Source organism: Onychostoma macrolepis, chromosome 01 (assembly GCF_012432095.1).
Source record: "Onychostoma macrolepis isolate SWU-2019 chromosome 01, ASM1243209v1, whole genome shotgun sequence".
NCBI lineage: Eukaryota > Metazoa > Chordata > Actinopteri > Cypriniformes > Cyprinidae > Onychostoma > Onychostoma macrolepis.
In genome coordinates, this window is record NC_081155.1 from 27,526,057 (window position 1) to 27,546,278 (window position 20,222).

General features: G+C 38.1%; 2 protein-coding genes across 15 annotated transcripts in view; one reads left to right on the forward strand and one right to left on the reverse strand.

The window, feature by feature from the left end:
- LOC131540449 (male-specific lethal 3 homolog) overlaps positions 1-20,222 on the forward strand; it is a 223,412-nt gene that overhangs the window by 156,503 nt on the left and 46,687 nt on the right. For 11 of the 14 annotated variants that reach the window (XR_009271275.1, XR_009271278.1, XR_009271276.1 and 8 more), the window contains 2 exons: positions 1,008-1,107; positions 1,215-1,299. The exons of 1 other annotated variant lie outside the window; for it this stretch is intronic. Coding sequence is in view for 8 of the 13 variants with exons in the window: in XM_058775292.1 (XP_058631275.1) it covers positions 1,008-1,107; positions 1,215-1,299 (185 nt within the window). In the remaining 5 variants the exon portion in view is untranslated. Of the gene's footprint in view, positions 1-1,007; positions 1,108-1,214; positions 1,300-8,372; positions 8,574-20,222 lie in introns of those variants that run through there. 2 more of the 14 variants (XM_058775273.1, XM_058775283.1) reach the window with 1 other exon arrangement.
- On the reverse strand, positions 17,170-20,219 carry LOC131540582 (uncharacterized). Its single transcript, XM_058775603.1, has one exon. The coding sequence runs from the start codon at positions 18,211-18,213 to the stop codon at positions 17,425-17,427; it is 789 nt and encodes a 262-aa protein (XP_058631586.1). The 5' UTR covers positions 18,214-20,219; the 3' UTR covers positions 17,170-17,424.

The following is a 20,222-nucleotide window of genomic DNA, read 5'->3' on the forward strand; positions in this document are numbered from 1 at the left end:
AAAAGCATGCCAAGGAACACAAAATTAATACCTGTGGCTCCTGACAATATATTGAGGTATTTTGAAGCGAAACAATCTGCCTGTGCAAAAACTGAACGTTATTTATGACATTATTACCAGTAATCCATAGCCTCAGGCAAACAGTCCGGGGGTGATGCCTGGTTTGCGTACGAATCTTTCGTTTTGAACCGGTTTTGATTAACTGATTGAACCAGAAACAGTTCACGGCTCAAGCAGCACAGATCTACAAGTTACTCCATCAAAACTCACTTTTGGACCTGCCTGACAAAATACTGGCGTATATGATCCTATCATGCTGGTTTTTACCAACTCAATCAGTACTCTAGGTCCTCCAACAGTACACTGAACAGTTCAGACCCAGGCCAAAGATCGATGAGCCAGTAATATGTGCATGTGTAAACCGAGCACTTGAATGAAGGGGTGAAATTAAAGTTTTTATAGTTTCTCATTGTTTATGAACCGATAAAGAAAGTTTATTCACTTTATGTGCTTTAGACATGTAAAACATCCATATTTCACATCATTATTGGGTGGTTTAATAATATAATTGTGTATACGTGTGTGTATAGACCAATCGTTTTGCTTCATAAGACCTTGTTATATTGTCAGGAGCCACAGGTATTAAGTGTGTGTTTCTTAATATGCTTTTTTATTCTCAAAGAAGGGCAGCCACTGACTTGAAATTTATGAATCACCAAAGACCACAGTTTCAGCTAAAAATCTTTACTGTTCTACTAAAGAAAAAAAAGATGAAACATGGATATTTTACATGTCTAAAGCACATAAAGTGAATAAACTTTATTTATCAGCTCACCTTTCTATATCTTGGATGGTTCGAGGGTTACTAAATTAACAGTAAATTTAAATTTTTGGGTGAACTATCCCTTTAACATGCTCTGGTGCAATACTGCTTATATGCTTATAACCTAATTAAAAAAAAAAAAATGGCTCATTAAATTGGTCTACCCCTATGTGATTGTCTTGAGGTTCTGAGCTGGAGACTGACACCAGATAACTACCCTCAGAGTGACCAGCTCCCCCCTCCTTCTTACCTCTATGGCGCTCAGCACCTGCTTCGGCTATTTGGTGAATATAAGCTTCTTGTTCATTTTTAAAAATGTTGTCATAAATGAAAGGAATTATACTTTAATTTTTAAGTCTTTTTATTATTATTATTTTTTTTTTTTTTTTAGTTAAACTTCCAGAAATCTTGAGGAAGATGCACATACCAGAAAAGAACCTGAGGGCACTAGTGAAACACTTCGAGCTTTTCCTCAGGTGCAGATTTCTTTTATCATTGCATGCACATGATTAACTTGAATGCACATAAGAACTTTATGTAAGGTAAATGTGTGAGAGGTAGTTGTAAATCATTGTTTTGAAGTTTCAAGGTGATCATGCTGATCACTTGATAGAGAACACAATTTAATACTTGAAGACTGTGATGTTGGCCTTAGGTTGTTCTCTGGACAAAGAGAAATGAGAGAGATAAAACTAATATGAATAATATTTTTATATATTTTGTTTCAAGATGTCTCATATTTACTCAAGTTTATAAGAAAGCATCTAAGACATAGAAATATGATTCTCAATGAAGCCCAAATCCACAAAGTTAGGACTAGGGGTACATTCCAGCTATCATGGTTTAGGGGTGTGCGATATATATATTGTCTGCGATAATATCGTAATTGTTGTTTTAGCAATGTGCAATTTGACATTATCGAGTATTTTGCAAAAACCAAACAAAACACCCCTACAGAGTGCACGCATTCATTACGTGAAGTCTAGACTAGAGCATGTGTGCATTAAGAGTGTTCTTTCACTGCATGATACAGTCTAATAAAATGCATTAAGAATGATCACAAAATTCAAGATACGGGGCAGAAAATGTATATACAGATGTACATAAATTAGAATGTCGTGAAAAAGTTAATTTTTTCTTGTAAGTTATTTCAAAAAGTGAAATTTTCATATATTTTAGATTCATTGCATGTAAAGTAAAACATTTCAAAAGTTTTTTGTTTTAATTTTGATGATTAGAGCTTACAGCTCATGAAAGTCAAAAATCAGTATCTCAAAATATTAGAATATTTACATTTGAGTTTCAATTAATGACCATCCCTACAGTATAAATTCCGAGGTATCTCTTGTTCTTTGAAACCACAATAATGGAGAAGACTGATGACTTGGCAATGATCCAGAAGATGAACATTGACGCCCTCCACAAAGAGGGTAAGTCACAGAAGGTCATTACTGAAAGGTGTGGCTGTTTACAGAGTGCTGTATCAAAGCATATTAAAGGCAAAGTTGAAGGGAAGGAAGGAAGAATTTGGGTAGGAAAAGGTGCACAAGCAACAGGGATGACTGCAAGCTTGAGAATACTGTCAAGCAAAGCTGATTCAAACACTTGTGAAAGCTTCACAAGGAGTGGACTGAAGCTGGAGTGCATCAAGAGTCACCACGCTCAGACGTCTTCAGGAAAAGGGCTACCAAGCGTCTTCTGAACCAGAGACAACGTCAGAAGCGTCTTACCGGGACTTCCGGTTTTGGACGCGAATGGAGTAGACGCGTCTACCTCGTGCTCCCTGCACACATCTTCTACTTTATCAGTTTATAATCCTCTACCGATTTATTTTTTCCGAATGTAATGAGATAACAAGTTTAATACACACGGAAGCAGAAAATGGCATCCAAATCAACCAAGCATGCGAAAAAAGACACATGTAAAGACGACGCGATCGCGGCTCATGGCGAGGTTAGCATGTCAGCCTTGACTAGCTTATTGGAGGAACACAGAGCCGCTCTCTCTTCCGATTTCAAAACCGCTTTGACGTCTTTAGAGGCTAAACTTGACCTCGTCCAGGCTGCGGTGTCAGACCACGGACCACGAATAACATCATTGGAATCCAACGCAGACGACCTCAGCGAGCGAATTCACTCTCTGGAAGCGGTGTGTACCGATCTGACTGAGAACTACGCTAAACTCAAGGCCAAAACAGCAGACCTGGAGGGCCGCAGTCGGCGTTATAATATCAGGATCATTGGTCTACCGGAGTCTGTTGAGGGTCCTCGGCCCACAGTGTTCTTTTCTGAAATGCTGTCGGAGATTATGGGCGAGCAGATTTTGCCGTCTCCTCCTGAACTTGACAGGGCTCATCGGGCTTTGGTCGCTAAGATGAAACAGGGAGGGAGGCCGAGAGCGGTAATAGTCCGTTTTCATCGGTATCAGATCAAGGATGCGGTGATACGTGAGGCCCGTAAAAGGAGAGGATCATTGCAGTACCGTGGTAACCCGATCGCCATTTACGATGACTACAGTCCGGAGGTTCTGGAACAGCGCTCAATATCGTGGAGCAATGGCAGAGCTTTACAATCTTGGATTTAAACCTTCCCTTCTTTTCCCTGCAAGGCTGAGGATCCTGACTAAGGAAGGTGAGCAAAAGATGTTTGCATCGGTGGATGAGGCCAAGGAATTTTTGGCGGCTCACCGTAGTGCCTCTTAGTTCTATGACGGCCGTCCAATAAACGCGATCGGTCGAGCTTGACTTTATTTACTTTTTATGTCTCGAGGGAGCCCGCTGTACAACATTGACTTAACTACGCCAGACTCTCCTGAGCTCTTTGACATTATACATAAACGACTCACTGTTCATTGAAAGTGTTGTACATCATGCGGTCGTTTCTCGTTTCTAATGACTGATTGGTGCTGTAGTATTTAATCTGATACCATCGTTGAGTTAGATTTGTCGATGATGTATCTCTTTTCCTTTTTTTTTTTTTTTTTTTTGATTTGCCCTGTGATCAATACATTGGTCAAATGTTTAAGTTTGATCCAAGGATCGTTATACCATGGGTCTGCTCCTGTTAAGCATACTATTTGATACTGTTGTGTTATCTATGTGTTGCATAATGAGGATACTTTAAGGGATTGAGGTTTATATAAGGTAAGGGGAAATAAGGAAGTGTTCAGGATACTTAGTTATTTTTCTAGTGGGTAATTTTACTGTCACTATAAAGTTCTTTGAGGGTTGGGTTGATTTTGTGGGCGGGTTGGGTTTCTGTATGGGATGGTGTCATGCTGACCTTACGACTTTTATGTTTGCTGTTCTTTTTGCTGTTTTGTCCTTTTGTTTTTGCAATTATTTTATTTTCATTTTCCGATCACAGACTTCTGATAGATACTCTAATGGGTAGAGAGTTGAGATTTTTGAGTTGGAATGTCAAGGGCTTAAACCATCCAGTTAAGAGAAATAGAGTTCTTGCTCATCTTCGACAGCTCAAAGCAGAGGTTGCTTTCTTGCAAGAAACCCATTTACGCACCGTAGATCATAATCACCTCAATCGTGGTTGGAAGGGGCAGATTTTTCATTCTTCTTTCCAAGCAAAGGCAAGAGGTGTAGCTATTTTGATTAATACGAATGTACCCTTTATACCAAAAGACATTATATCAGATAAGAATGGCCGCTATATAATTGTTGTAGGCACGCTATGCAATAGGAATATAACTTTAGCTAACTTTTATGCTCCTAATTTTGATGATGTCAGTTTTTTTAAACATTCTCTCTCTCTTATTCCTGATCTAAACTCACACTCTCTTATACTTGGGGGAGACTTTAATTGTGTCCTTGACCCACTGCTTGACCGGTCATCATCTAGACCATGCGCTGCAAATAAATCATCCATTTTTCTAAATAATTATTTTTCTGAATATGGTCTATCAGATGTATGGCGGCGTTTGTACCCGAAAAAAAGAGAGTATTCTTTTTTTTCAAATGTTCATCACTCTTACTCTCGAATTGATTACTTTGTTCTGGATAATGGTTTAATTTCTAAAGTTCAGTCTTGTGCATATGAAAGTATTATTATATCAGACCATGCTCCTCTTACTCTTGATCTGACCTTTTCAAATTTGCCTCCACCTAGGAGGAACTGGCGTTTTAATACTTCACTCTTGGCAGATGATAATTTTATTTCCTTTGTTGCTGACCAAATTCCTTTTTTCTTGAGCGTTAATAAATCAGCGGAAGTTTCAGACTCAACAGTATGGGAGGCCCTTAAGGCATATATTAGAGGCCAAATTATTTCATACGGTGCTAATACAAGAAAGCTCTCTAAAGAAAAGCAAATTTCACTCGCTAATGATATTTCAAAAATAGATGAACAATATGCTAGGTTTCCCACATCAGATTTGTATAAGAAACGTCTTAAACTTAAATCAGAGCTCGACTTGCTTTCAACCAACGATATAGAGGACCTTTTGAGGAAAACCAGGAGCGTTTTTTATGAAAGTGGGGAAAAATCCGGAAAAGTTTTAGCTAATCAGCTGCGAGGGCTACGTGCTAAACAAATTATAAGTGGTCTTCGTCTAGATAACGGGGAGGTCACAACTGATCAAAATACTATTAACGACAAGTTCAGAGATTTTTATTCTACTTTGTATACATCTGAACCCTCTTCGCAGGGGGATATCGAAGATTTTCTTGGCCGATTAAATCTCCCTACTTTATCCTTAGATGTTTGCAACCTTTTAGAGGCGCCAATTTCTCAGGAGGAAGTGGCGGCTGCTATCTCTTCTCTACAATCTGGTAAAACCCCAGGACCTGACGGTTTTCCGTCAGAATTCTATAAAAAATTCTCAGTACAACTCGCTCCTTTTTTGACATCTGTTTTCTCTGAGTCTCTTAGGACTGGGACTCTTCCCCCAACGTTAAATCAAGCCTGTATCTCTTTGTTACTGAAAAGGATAAAGACCCTTAGACTGTCGTCATATAGGCCCATTTCTTTGCTTAACTGCGACGTTAAAATCTTAGCGAAGGTACTTGCCTCAAGACTCGAAGATGTTCTTCCCACTATCATCTTTCCTGATCAAACAGGGTTTATAAAAAATCGTCAATCTTTTTTTAATATCCGCCGTTTACTTAATGTGGTATACTCTCAGCATCAGGCCGTTCTAGAATGCGTTGTCTCTTTAGACGCAGAGAAGGCGTTCGACAGGGTTGAGTGGGAGTACCTTTTTTTAGTTTTAGAAAAATTTGGATTTGGCCCAGTCTTTCTTTCTTGGATTAAATTACTTTATAGTGCTCCCTCTGCAGTAGTCCTAAGCAATGGTTTGTACTCTATGCCATTTAATTTGCATCATGAACCCGCAGGGCTGTCCGCTAAGCCCACTACTATTTGCTTTAGCTATTGAGCCTTTGGCAATCGCCCTACGCCAGAGTCAGCAGATCACTGGAATTACCAGAGGTGAGACTGTACATAAGGTAACTCTATATGCAGACGATCTACTGCTTTTTGTATCAAATCCACAAACTTCTTTACCCGCAGCTCTATCTTTGCTTGAGGATTTTGGTCGGTTTTCCGGTTACAGGCTTAATCTGCACAAGAGTGAACTTTTTCCAATTAACAAGGTAGATATGCAATTACAATATTCCAACATACCACTGAAACTAGTCAAGAATAAGTTCACTTATCTTGGGGTCTGTATCACTCGCCATCATAAGCATCTTTTTAAACATAATTTTGGCATGCTTCTTGAACGGATTAAGAAAGATCTTTCTAAATGGTCACCTTTAAAGATTTCCCTCATTGGACGCATTAATTCCATTAAAATGGTGGTGCTTCCTAAATTTCTTTATCTTTTTCAGTGTTTACCTTTATTTCTTCCCCTGTCTTTTTTTAAATCTTTGGACTCTGTTATCTCCTCTTTCATTTGGAATGGTAAGCACCCTCGTCTACGCAAAGCATACCTTCAGAGGCCTAGATGCAATGGTGGTATGTCCTTACCTAATTTTAAGTTTTATTACTGGGCAGCTAACATACGAAATACACTTTATTGGTGGCATTATCACCTTTTGCCCAATAGACCGTCCTGGGTGGACATGGAAATAAATGCTTGTAAGCTAATTTCCCTTCCAGCACTTCTTGCATATAATCTACAGTCAGCCTCTTATACTTCTGTCGACTGCCCAGTGGTAAAACACTCGTTGAGGATTTGGATCCAATTCAGGAGATCATTTGGTTTTAGGGATCCCTCTTCTTAGCCCTGTGTTCCGTAATCATTTTTTTTCACCTTCAATGCAGGATGGTACATTCAAGAGTTGGTCTAACAAGGGGATAAAATGTTTCAAAGATTTATTTGTGAATAATGTATTCGCTTCTTTTGAGGAATTGGTATTACATTTTGGTCTTACTAAGTCAAATTTTTTTAGATTCTTGCAAGTAAGACATTACGTTAAGTCACTTTTACCAGACTTTCCACTGATGCCTCCTGAAAATCCTTTGGATAGTTTCCTTTCATGTAATGTAATAGCTAAAGGCTCAATTGCTATTATTTATAATTTAATGATGAATTTGGCATCTTCATCTCTGGATAACATTAAAAGAGCTTGGGAGGAAGACCTTGATAGACCACTCTCCGAAGACACATGGAACTCTGTTCTTAAACAGGTCCACTCATCTTCAATATGTGCTCGGCATTCGCTTATACAGTTCAAAGTAGTACACAGAGCTCATATATCCAAAGTTAAACTAGCTCAAATGTTTCGTGGTACTAATCCTGTGTGTAATAGATGTCAATGTGCTGAGGGAACGTTAATTCACATGTTTTGGACATGTCCCAAATTAGAGCATTACTGGCGATCCGTATTTCTCACCCTGTCTGCGGTCCTTCCGCACAGATTAGAGCCAGAACCTCTGGTGGCATTATTTGGAGTCGCTCCAGAGGAGATATGGTTGTCAGCATCAATGTGTAAGGTCCTTGCTTTCTATTCCCTGATTGCACGTAGAGCAATATTATTAAAGTGGAAAGACCCCTTGCCACCCACTCACACTCAATGGATCAAAGATATGATGTCTTGTCTCAGCCTTGAAAAAATTAGGTATTCGCTAAGAGGGTCGGAAAAACAATTTTTTAAGCTGTGGCGCTCTTTTATTGACTATGTTGATAAATCTGGTTAATCAATGCCTTTACTATGGACTTTTTATTTTATTTTATTTTATTTTATTTTATTTTATTTTATTTATTTATTTATTTATTTATTTTTATTATTGTTATTATTATTTTTTATTATTATTCTTTATGTAAGTATGTATTTGATGTATTTGGTTGGAGGTTAATGTATGTGAGCATGTTTGTATGTATATTTTGTTGGATTTAACGGACAGTATGGACGCTGACCTAAGGGGTGGGGGATTGTGAATGTGATTTATGTTGTTAAAAAATAATAAAAAACAAACTTTGAACCAGAAGCGTCTTACCTGGGCTGTGGAGAAAAAGAATCAGACTGTTGCTCAGTGGTCCAAAGTCCTCTTTTCAGATGAAAGTAAATTTTGCATTTCATTTGGAAATCAAGGTCCCAGAGTCTGGAGGAAGAGTGGAGAGACAAAGAATCCATGTTGCTTGAAGTCCAGTGTGAAGTTTCCACAGTCTGTGACGATTTGGGCTGCCATGTCATCTGCTGGTGTTGGTCCACTGTGTTTTCTGAAGTCCACAGTCAACGCAGCCATCTACCAGGAAATTTTAGAGCACTTCATGCTTCCTTCTGCTGACAAGCTTTATGGAGATGCTGATTTCATTGTCCAGCAGGACTTGGCACCTGCCCACACTGCCAAAGGTACCAAAAGCTGGTTCAATGACCATAGTGCAATGCAGATGACCTGAAGGCGTCTATCAAAGCAACCTGGGCTTCCATACCACCTCAGCAGTGCCACAAACTGATCACCTCCATGCCACGCCGAATTGAGGCAGTAATTAAAGCAAAAGGAACCCCTACCAAGTACTGAGTACATGTACAGTAAATGAACATACTTTCCAGAAGGCCAACAATTCACTAAAAATGTTTTTTTTTTTTTAATGAAGTATTCTAATTTGTTGACCTGCTGCCACCTACTGGCGATTTTAATTTCACATTTAAAGTATCTGTTCATTTTAAAATAATTTCAAATATCAGTATTTAATGTTTTATGTTTAAAATATCAAAACATTATGCATTTGTAACTGCAGGTTAAAACACTCCATGTCCTAAACAGTGTGTGAATACATCTAAATGCCGCTTCAGATGCATTCTGCATAGATAAATTTTGATGATACTGGTTTCATTTGTCTTATTATTCTAATTGACTGATTAAATGTAACAATTTGACTCAAAAGATGCACACTTTTAGAAAAAAAAAAGGCTTTATTAAAGGTAAAATTGCCCATAAAAGGTCATTTAAACTTATTTGAAAAGATTCATTTCTATCACTGATGTGAAATGACCACACAGAATATGAAGAATATCAAAAACTACAGCTGTCCACGGTAGTCAGATATCAGCACAATAACACACTCGGCAAAATATCGTCTAATTATCATTTATCAAAAAAATCCCAAAAAATATCGAGATATCATTTTTTTTCAATATCGCACACTCCTATCATGGTTACAGGTAAATATACACTGTGTTCCAAATTATTATGCAAGTTATATATCAGTAGAATTTCAGTAAAATAAGCATTCAGTTTTTATTTTTTTAAAGAGAATATTTTTTCAAAAAAAGTATTTCTCATCTTTTTAGATAACTGATATTAATCTTGGACAGGTTTGTTTAATAGTTTGCTAATCTTCTTAAACCTGCTTAAAGAGATTGTTCCACATTATTAAGCAAATTACAGTTCTCATGCAGTATAGGGAGGAAGAAAGATCTTTTTGAAGATGAACAGCAGTAAACAGTGTCTTGCAAAATGCATGAAAACAACTAATAGTTGTGCATAAAGCTGCATTTCAGCCACCCCTCCCCAAAGATCACAAAGAGAAACCTTTACAGTTGGAGTGCACATCAACTTTGCACATCCGGGAAACTGCAGAATTATCAGTAAGAGTACAGATGTATGATCTCCATCTGCTGTTAGTCAGCTCACCAGCAGTTGGTGCAAGCCAGTGTTGGGGGTAACACATTACAAGTAACGTGAGTTACATAATCAGATTACTTTTTTCAAGTAACTAGTAAAGTAATGCATTACAGTTACTTTTTCAAATAAGTAATGCTAGTTACTTTGTTTCCCATGTATTGGCTGGCAGCTCTTGTGTTGCCATGTTGAGAGAAATCGGGAGTAAGTGCAGAGGCGTTGGTTTGGGCTGTGTGAAAATGTTACTGTAATTCTAGACTAAATATGTATTTACTCATCTCACTGCACAAAAACAGATTCAGTATTCCTCAAAATGAATAAAAACAGTCAAATGAAAACTCAGAATATTATACAAACCTGCAATAATTAGATATGTTAAATAAGACAAATATCATTTATGTATTTAATCCCATTTTATTAAAGTGCCCCTATTATGGTTTATGAAAGGTTCATATTTTGGTTTTGGGAGTCCCCAACAACAGGTTGACATGCATGCAAAGTCAAAAAACACTTTCATTGTCTTATAATATGCATTTGTTTTTACCTTATTTGCTCAATGACTCTCAAACCATTCACTCGACAATTCCTTTTTCCAAACCCCTCCTTTGTGTGATGCTAATCTGCGGTGATGGGTCGGATCGGTCGATTTCATTTTCATTTCTTGCCTGTAATGCCTGATAAAGCAGCGTTTGTGAGCGCAGTGCTGCTTAGTGTACAGCCGTTACTGGGGAAACAGCTATTTTTACCTCTCCAAAAGTGGCACCTAGTGGCAAAGATTGAATTTGCATTTTCATTCAGACCAATGCGAAAATTGACTGATGGTTTTATGCAGCAAACACACAGAGCCGTAAATGTGAACCGGTATATATCCCACGGGGGAAGCCCCGCCACACATAGGGCCCTATTTTAATGATCTCAGCGCATGGTCTAAAGTGCACTCAGGGTGTGTCCGAATCTACTTTTGCTAGTTTAACGACGGGAAAACGGTCGGTGCGCCCGGGCGCATGGTCTAAACGGGTTGTCCCTATTCTCTTAATGAGAAATTTTTTGGGGCGTAACGTGCAATAAACCAATAAGAGTCTCATCTCCCATTCCCTTTAAGAGCTAGTTGTGCTCGCGCCATGGCGGATTCGCTATTTAAACGGTGGAATTTTAAGGTTCAAAGACTGAACACGTTTAAGGTTCACAGACGCGTTCACAGACTGAACACGTCTCCAGAGAGCAAACAGATCTGCTCATGCACGAGCAAATAGGTAGGCTAATTCTGATACACGCAATAACTATCTATTATGACATGTATGACATTTTTATATTTATGTAGCCTGCACAATAATATTCTTTTACACTGCAATCCTTTAATTTTTTATATTTGGCATGTTTGTGTGCTGCTGCGCTTCCCTGTGTGTAATAAGCAAAGTGAAGGCACGTTGTGGACCTGCCCAGAGGTGCATTTTCTACTAAAAATTTTGCGCCATTGACTGTAGACCAGGTTTGAGTTGGTCTACAGCACAGTCTATTTTCAGTTCCTCAAAATAGCAATGCACCAATGATGCACCTGAACACCTCGTTTTCAGACCAGCACGCCCATGGGCGCACAAATGGACGCAAATGCATTTGCTATTTAAACAACGTGGCGCAGGACAGGAAAATGAGAACTGCGTCGGGCTGAAACTAGCAAAAACACTTGCGCCGCATTGCGCCGGGTGTATGATAGGGCCCATAGAGTATAAGTCTGTGGGAAAAACTGTTGCTCTAGCAGTCTTCAGTAAAATTATGGGGAAACAACACAAGGTTGGGGCTATATTGCAGTGGTATTGATGTGAAAATGAACTTTAACCATTAATTCTTCACTGCCTCGTCCTTTGGCAGTAAAAAAAAAAAGAAAAAAAATCCGATTTATCCTCACAGTGCAGCGCACAGCGTCTTCTCAACATGATGCTATCCACAGGAATCCGCTATGGTGTTTGAGGGAGGGGGTTTCAAGTTTTCCCAGGTCTGCACACGCAACAAGTGGGCATGCAATATGCTAACGTTTCATGTTGATGTCAACATGGAATGGCTTGGGATTCGTTTTAAAAACGACTTGTTTAAATGATTCAGAGTCCACTCTTTCTTTTGAAAGACAATAACTTTATACACAGTGTACTTTCAGATTTAAAACTTCTTTCTGCAGGATCTTTTCATTCACTTAGAGCTGTGTTACACACTGCGTGAAAGGTAATTTTCAAAAATCCACGATAGGGTCACTTTAACCAATGTCTTTGCTACTGACCTTCGATGATCCAATTCAACCATACTAAGCAAAAATGGCACATTTGTGTTTCATTTTTGTTATTGCTGAATAGTGTTGAACTTTCTTCCCCTGAGTCATATTCTTCATGCAATTAGTTTGAGCTGCGCCCCTTTACTGTACAGACATGAATTTACATTTCCTTCAGCCTGAGGCGTATTAATTTTCACTTTCGTATTCACTTTTGTTGTGAAAATGTTTTTACATTTGTAAAATAACTTTTTTAATTTAAAAACAAACAAGCCTGCCCAGATTTAAAAAGTTGTGCAAAAGTAATGTAACACATTACATAAGAAGTAACGTAATTAGTTACTTTTTTAGGGAGTAACGTAATATTGTAATGAATTACTTTTAAAAGTAACTTTCCCCAACACTGGTGCAAGCTGGTGTTGACGAAGACCAAAGCACGAGGTAGATTGTTATACTTTCACAAAAACTGATTGCAGAAATGGAGAAAGCGTTAATGATATGTTATGATTATCAGGGTTAATATATATGCAGACAAGCAGATAAAGACACAAAATCTCCAATTAAAATGAGTTCAGTGTTTTCACAGTTACTCTTTTCCCGATGTAGGATACGTGTAGTAGAGTTCTCTTCCACAAAGGAGATTATAACGTTATTCTCCTTGACGCTAATATAGCCTACAAAACAAACATTACATCTGAGGAAAACATATCTGGTTAGCTGATAGCTGATGCTTTAAGGAAACATCTTTCTCTTAAAATACTGAAGCCTGTATTGCTTTGCAATAGCCAATCGTCCTCACGTACATGGGTGATGGATGGAGACATCCACTTTATAACTTGGCACCAAGTACTAGGGCTGTCAAATTGGCTGAAAAACTAAATTCAAATTTTGTACTAAAATATTATCAATATCCAAATTATATTCAAATTTAAAAGGCATAATTTCTGTTAGGGTGAAAAAAGCTTTTGGCTTCTCTCCTGAGGCCACAAGAGGGGTGCATCGAGCAAAATATTACCGTACTAATGCACGTTTCTTCAAAGCAATAAAAAAACAAGACTATCTTTGAAAAAAGTGCACAATGTTTAAAATAATGTTAGTAAACCATATATAATTAATTGCGTTGCTTAAACAATTTGAAACAACAAGCATCATGTAAGTATGTATAGTTTAATACTAAGGACCAAAAACCAATCACCAAGAGTAACCTACTTTTTTCATTTAAAAACAGGAGATGCAGTGGGATGCAGAAAAACTGCCATAAAGTCTCAAGACGTTTTTTAAAAGTTGAACTTACATTTTTACATGGCTTTCTAAACATGCCACTCTCTTCTGCGAGACGCGAGTGCAACGGTGATAGATGTCCCTATAGAAAATGCGATAATATGCATTCTGTGTGAACAGCTTGGTTCCAGTTTTGAGGTAAACAAGTCAAGTCAAGTCACCTTTATTTATATAGCGCTTTTACAATACAGATTGTGTCAAAGCACTCAACAGTATCAAGTTGGAGGATAGAGTGTCAGTAATGTATAATGATAAGATTAAACACTCAATTTTCAATTTTCAGTTAAAGGCATTTCATTATTGAATTCAGAGATGTCATTGTCTAGCTCAGTTTAGTTTAAATAGTATCTGTGCAATCAAATCGGCGATAATCGCTAGAAATTAAGTGTCCCCAACTGAGCAAGCCAGAGGCGACAGCGGCAAGGAACCAAAACTCCCTCTGTGACAGAATGGAGAAAAAAACCTTGGGAGAAACCAGGCTCAGTCGGGGGGCCAGTTCTCCTCTGACCAGACGAAACCCGCAGTTCAAAAGTTTATATTTCTATTTTAATTTTGTTGCAATTTCTAACAATAGTAGTATTATGTAGTTAGGTATTTTATTATATTTTAGTTATTTAGTTATTTTTGGTTGATATATCTGGGGATATATCTCTGGGGGTCATCTGGGTGTCCTGGTCTCCGCTGACGATCAGGGCTGTAGACATCATCTCTTGGTGCTGATCCACCATCTGATCGGATACGGACTGAGAAACAGACTAGGAAAGAAACAGACAAATATTAGCGTAGATGCCATTCAACTTACGATGTAACGAGTACATCGTGTGTTATGGGGAGTGTTCCCGGTTCCGTTGATCTAATTAATGCAGCCTAACAATCCTTTAACGGATTTGAATAATAGAAACGTATTAATGTGTTATGTGTAAGCCAGGCTAAAGAGATGGGTCTTTAATCTAGATTTAAACTGACAGAGTGTGTCTGCCTCCCGAACAGTGTTAGGTAGACTGTTCCAGAGTTTGGGTGCTAAATAGGAATAGGATCTGCCACCCGCAGTCGATTTTGATATTCTAGGTATTATCAAACGGCCGGAGTTTTGAGAACGCAGCGGACGTGGAGGACTATAATGCGATAAGAGCTCGCTCAAGTACTGAGGAGCTAAACCATTCAGGGCTTTATAAGTAATTAACAAGATTTTAAAATCTATCCGATGCTTGATAGGGAGCCAGTGCAGTGTTGACAGAACCGGGCTAATATGGTCATATTTCCTGGTTCTAGTAAGGACTCTAGCTGCTGCATTTTGGACTAACTGTAGTTTGTTGATCAAGCGTGCAGAACAACCACCTAATAAAGCATTATAATAGTCTAACCTTGAGGTCATAAACGCATGAATTAACATTTCTGCATTTGACATTGAGAGCATTGGTCGCAATTTAGATATGCTTTTCAGATGAAAAAATGCAGTTTTACAGATGCTAGAAACATGGATTTCAAATGACAGATTGCTATCGAACAGCACACCTAGGTTCCTGACTGATGAAGAAGAATTGACAGAGCAGCCGTCAAGTGTTAGATAATGTTCTAGGTTATTACATGTGGGGTTTTTAGGTCCGATAATTAACACCTCTGTTTTTTCAGAATTTAGCAGTAAAAAATTATTCGTCATCCAGTTTTTTATATCGACTATGCATTCCGTTAGTTTCTCAATTTGGTGTGTTTCACTGGGCCGCGAAGAAATATAGAGCTGAGTATCATCAGCATAACAGTGAAAGCTAACACCATGTCTCCTGATAATATGTCCCAAGGGTAACATATAGAGCGTGAAAAGTAACGGCCCTAGTACTGAGCCTTGAGGTACTCCATACTGCACTTGTGATCGATATGATACCTCTTCATTCACTGCTACGAACTGATGGCGGTCAGATAAGTATGATTTGAACCATGCTAAGGCACTTCCACTAATGCCAACAAAGTTTTCTAGTCTATTCAAAAGAATGTTGTGGTCGATAGTGTCGAACGCAGCGCTAAGATCCAGTAGAACTAATAAAGAGATACAACCACGGTCAGATGATATAAGCAGGTCATTTGTAACTCTAATGAGAGCAGTCTCAGTACTATGATACGATCTAAATCCTGACTGGAATTCCTCACAGATATCATTTTTCTCTAGGAAGGAATATAATTGTGAGGATACTACCTTTTCTAGCATCTTTGACAGAAAAGGGAGATTTGAGATCGGTCTGTAATTAACTAGATCTTTGGGGTCAAGTTGTGGTTTTTTAATGAGAGGCTTAATAACAGCCAATTTGAAGGTTTTGGGGACATATCCTAATGACAATGATGAATTAATAATAGCCAAAAGAGGATCTATGACTTCTGGAAGCAGCTCTTTTAGTAGTTTAGAAGGAATCGGGTCTAACATACATGTTGTTGGTTTAGATGATTTAACAAGTTTATACAATTCTTCCATTCATTCCCACAGTAGAGAATGAATGGAATTGTTCCTCAGCGGATCTATAGTGCGCTATCTGATGCGATACTGTAGCTGACGGCTGCAAGGATACAATTTTATCTCTGATAGTATCGATCTTGGAAGTGAAGTAGTTCATAAAGTCATTACTGCTATGCTCTTGGGAAATGCCAACACCTGTTGATGCTTGATTTTTCGTTAATTTAGTTACTGTATTGAATAAATACCGAGGGTTATGTTTGTTTTCTTCTAGAAGATGAAAAGTAATCAGATCTAGCAGTTTTTAATGCTTTTCTGTAGGATAGGGTACTTTCCCGCCAAGCTAAACGAAATACCTCTAATTTAGTTTTCCTCCAGCTGCGCTCCATTTTCCGGGCTGCTCTCTTTAGGGCGCGAGTGTGCTCATTATACCACGGTGTTGGACTCTTATCCTTAATCTTCCTTAAGCGTAAAGGAGCAACCGCATCTAAAGTGCTAGAAAAGAGAGAGTCCATAGTTCCTGTTACATCATCAAGTTGTTCTGAGCTATTGGATATGCTGAGGAACTGAGATAAGTCAGGAAGATTATTTATAAAGCAGTCTTTTGTGGTAGAGGTAATGGTTCTACCTAGTGCTGGGCGGTATACCGGTTCATACCGAATACCGGTGTTTATTTTTCTTATGATATGAATTTTTAAAATACCGCAATACCGGTGTTATTTAAATAACGTTCGGAACGCGACACACTGTTTGAGAGGGGTCTCTTTTCACTATTGCATTGTGGCAAGAACACAGCTGTATGTGTTACTAAGCGTGTTCTGAAGCTGTAGAACTAGTAGAACGTGATGATACAGAAGAACTCATCCACAATATCCACCGCGCGCCGCCACCAGCTCCCGCGTCTCACACACACGAGCGTGACTTTAGCACTATATTTAGCAACTTTCAGACCCTTTTAGCGGCTTTTATTCCATAGAATATACAAACTGACAAACCTAGCGAATGTTTTGGATAAACCTTAGCTATGGTTCAGTTGGAAGATGTCGCCAGTGCTGCCCGCGAGCGAGATCTGACTCCGGCGCAGCGTCGCGTCTCTCTGCGTCTGTTCTGTGCAGCGGCGGCAGAGAAGCACCGCATTCATTTGGCCGCATCGCGACTGTTTGGAATTATAAATATGAGCATAGTTCGCCTGTTAATATTATGCACTTTTTTTTAGTTTACTCAGACGCAGGCAGTGCGCTGCATGAGACAAAAAGTAATATAGCCAAAACCACCGCATAGCTGCTCTTTAGTATAACGTTAGATGCATGTTGATTTTATCAGACGATGTCACGATTATAAATGAGAATGACTCCTGGTTAACATGTATTAATGGGTCGTGTTTAGTCACTATTTAGTGTGGAATTTTTCTACAATATTCGCTCATCATGACAGTAAAATAGGGCATTCTAAGTCAATCTACTGCAGTTTTTCCTCTCTCAATCAGTAGAAAATGTGGTTAACACCCGATCATGCATGAAAAAAATAAATACCGTCATATACCGTGAAACCGGTATAATTTTGAAAAATACCGTGATATACATTTTTGGTCATACCGCCCAGCACTAGTTCTACCATATTTGTAACAAGGAGTTGGCTTTACAGCTTTAGCTATATGGAATATACAGGAGACTAGATAATGATCTGAGATATCATCGCTCTGCTGCAAAATTTCAACGCCACTGACATCAATTCCATGTGACAGTATTAAATCTAGAGTATGATTTCGACAATGAGTAGGTCCTGACACGTGTTGTTTAACACCAATTGAGTTTAGAATGTCTATAAATGCTGATCCCAACGAATCTCTTTCATTATCAACATGGATATTAAAATCACCAACGATTAGGACTTTATCTGCAGTCAGTACTAACTCCGATAGAAGATCAGAAAATTCTTTAATAAAGTCTGTATGGTGCCCTGGTGGCCTGTATACAGTAGCCAATACAAACATCACAGGGGATTTATCATTAACACTTGTTTCTTTGGATAACGTTATATGAAGCACCATTACTTCGAACGAATTATACTTGAAACCCGACCTTTGAGAGATACTGAAAATATTGCTATAAATTGTAGCAACACCTCCCCCTTTACCTTTTGGACGCGGTTCATGTTTGTAACAGTAATCTTGGGGTGTAGACTCGTTTAAAGTAATGTAATCATCTTGTTTTAGCCAGGTTTCTGTCAGACAAAGCACATCTAGTTTATGGTCAGTGAACATATCATTTACAAAAAGTGCTTTTGAAGAAAGGGATCTAATATTCAAGCCAAGCTTTATCATGTGTTTATCTGTATTATATTGTTTTTTTATTTGTTGAACATCAATTAAATTGTTACTATTACTTTGGTTTGGATGTTTTCTGTATTTTCTAGTTCGGGGAACAGACACAGTCTCTATAGAGTGATATCTAGGTGAAGGAGTCTCTATGTGCTGAGAGTTAACTGACTTCTGTGACGTGAGGCGGCTAGCAGACGATCGGTTTAGCCAGTCTGTCTGCTTCCTGACCTGGGCTCCAGTTAGTCAAGTACAAACTCTAAGACTAATCACACGCTCACCTGATCACACGCACACAGCTGTATCCAATCAGACACTCTTTATAAGCCTTGGACTTTCTATCCCTCTCTGCCGAGTATTTGTATGCATTATCACTGCCCTACAGAGCCCCTGTTAGTTTCCCTAGTCTTGCCTTGCCTTGCCTCCCCTTTGTCGGATTGTGTTTTCCTCTGCCTGGACTATCGCTTACGTTTTGGATTGCCTCTTTTTTCTAACCCCTTTGGATACTGTTCGCCGATCGTCGACCCACGCTTGTCTTTGTTTACTCTTTGTCTCGCCCATGTTATACCTGTTTGCCACTGTTCGACCCTGCCTGTTATGACCACGTCTCTGCTCATTAAAAGCTTGCATATGGATCCACACGTCTCACGTCTCGTCAGTCCCGTAACAATAACATTTAGTAATATAACTGTATTAATTGTTTTTCTGACTGTAACAACCGGAGAGAAAGTTAAACGTGAGTGAATGCTGTTTTGTAACCAATTTATTTGCAATATTCACTAATGTAAAAGTGTAAAAAAAACATAGCTTAATTACTTTTACATCGACTTTAATGAAAATAGCCTAACCTAAAAGAATGACTTGTGGATTCATGTGAACGCCAGCAAGTAGGAATAATGCTCAGAATGCTTGTGGAATAAACATCTCCGATGACGTTCATTGCCATGGATTTTGTCAGGTTACACGAAAAGGTAAGGATATGGATTTAATTGCAAACTGTTACTACTGATTTTATGTGTGATACATACTACATGCTATGCTATCATGGTATTTGAGTCTGCATGCATGAAACTAGAAGTGGGCAGCCCCAGACTGGCACTGAGTGAAAAATCTGTGTTTTTCTTATATGGAGCACTTAGATCGTGATCTAATTCGTTTGTCTAATGAAGTGCTTCAATGACATATGTATGAAAGTACACAGGTTACACCATAATTTAAATGTAGCAGACTTTAATGGACAGTAAAATAAAGGCAGAATACTGTAACTCCAGATAGTAACCGTATATAATAACTGCACACTATGAATCATTAGTTAAGCATTAGTAAATAGGCAATTCATCCTTCATAAAGCATTGTTCCAACATTAATAGGCATTAGTAAGCAGTTTATAAATACTGCTATAAATGTTTTGTTCTTGAGCATATCTATGTTTAATAATTGTATTTTCATACTTTATTAATGATCAATTTATCATTTCTAAATTATTACGTTATTTACAAACCAGTTATTTAAGAGTTGCCAGTGGTTCATAAGATCGTTTAGAAAGTGTAAGTAAATGATTAATAAACTATTTAATTGTACATTTATAAATTATTATTTAGACACATGATAATAGTTGCTCAGTGTTAATAAATGCTTTATTATCACATGTTCCTGTTGTAATTCATGATCAAGTCAGGTAGTTATAAAACATTTAGTGGTTGCCAGCCATCTATTTTTGTGAGCTCATCTAAAGTGAGGACAATTTATACCTTATAAAGCATTTACAAAGGAGATTTAAAGGCTCATTTATCTTTCACACAGAAAAGTTAAACAAACTCAACACAGAGGGAAACAGAAAACAGAATATGTTTTCAAGATGCAAAAAATGAAACTGTACAACTGTACACTTGATAAAAAATAAACCTCTGCAATTTCATAGAAAAAAATTTATATAAAAATTCAAGTGAACAGTTGTACAATTTCAATTTTTGCATCTTGAAATAAATATTTCTAAGTTCTGTATCTTCTCTATA

What these genes read in the sequence shown, in the direction of transcription:
- LOC131540582 (XM_058775603.1), bottom strand. Translation starts at nt 18,213, where the DNA reads ATGATAAAGCTTGGCTTGAATATTAGATCCCTTTCTTCAAAAGCACTT.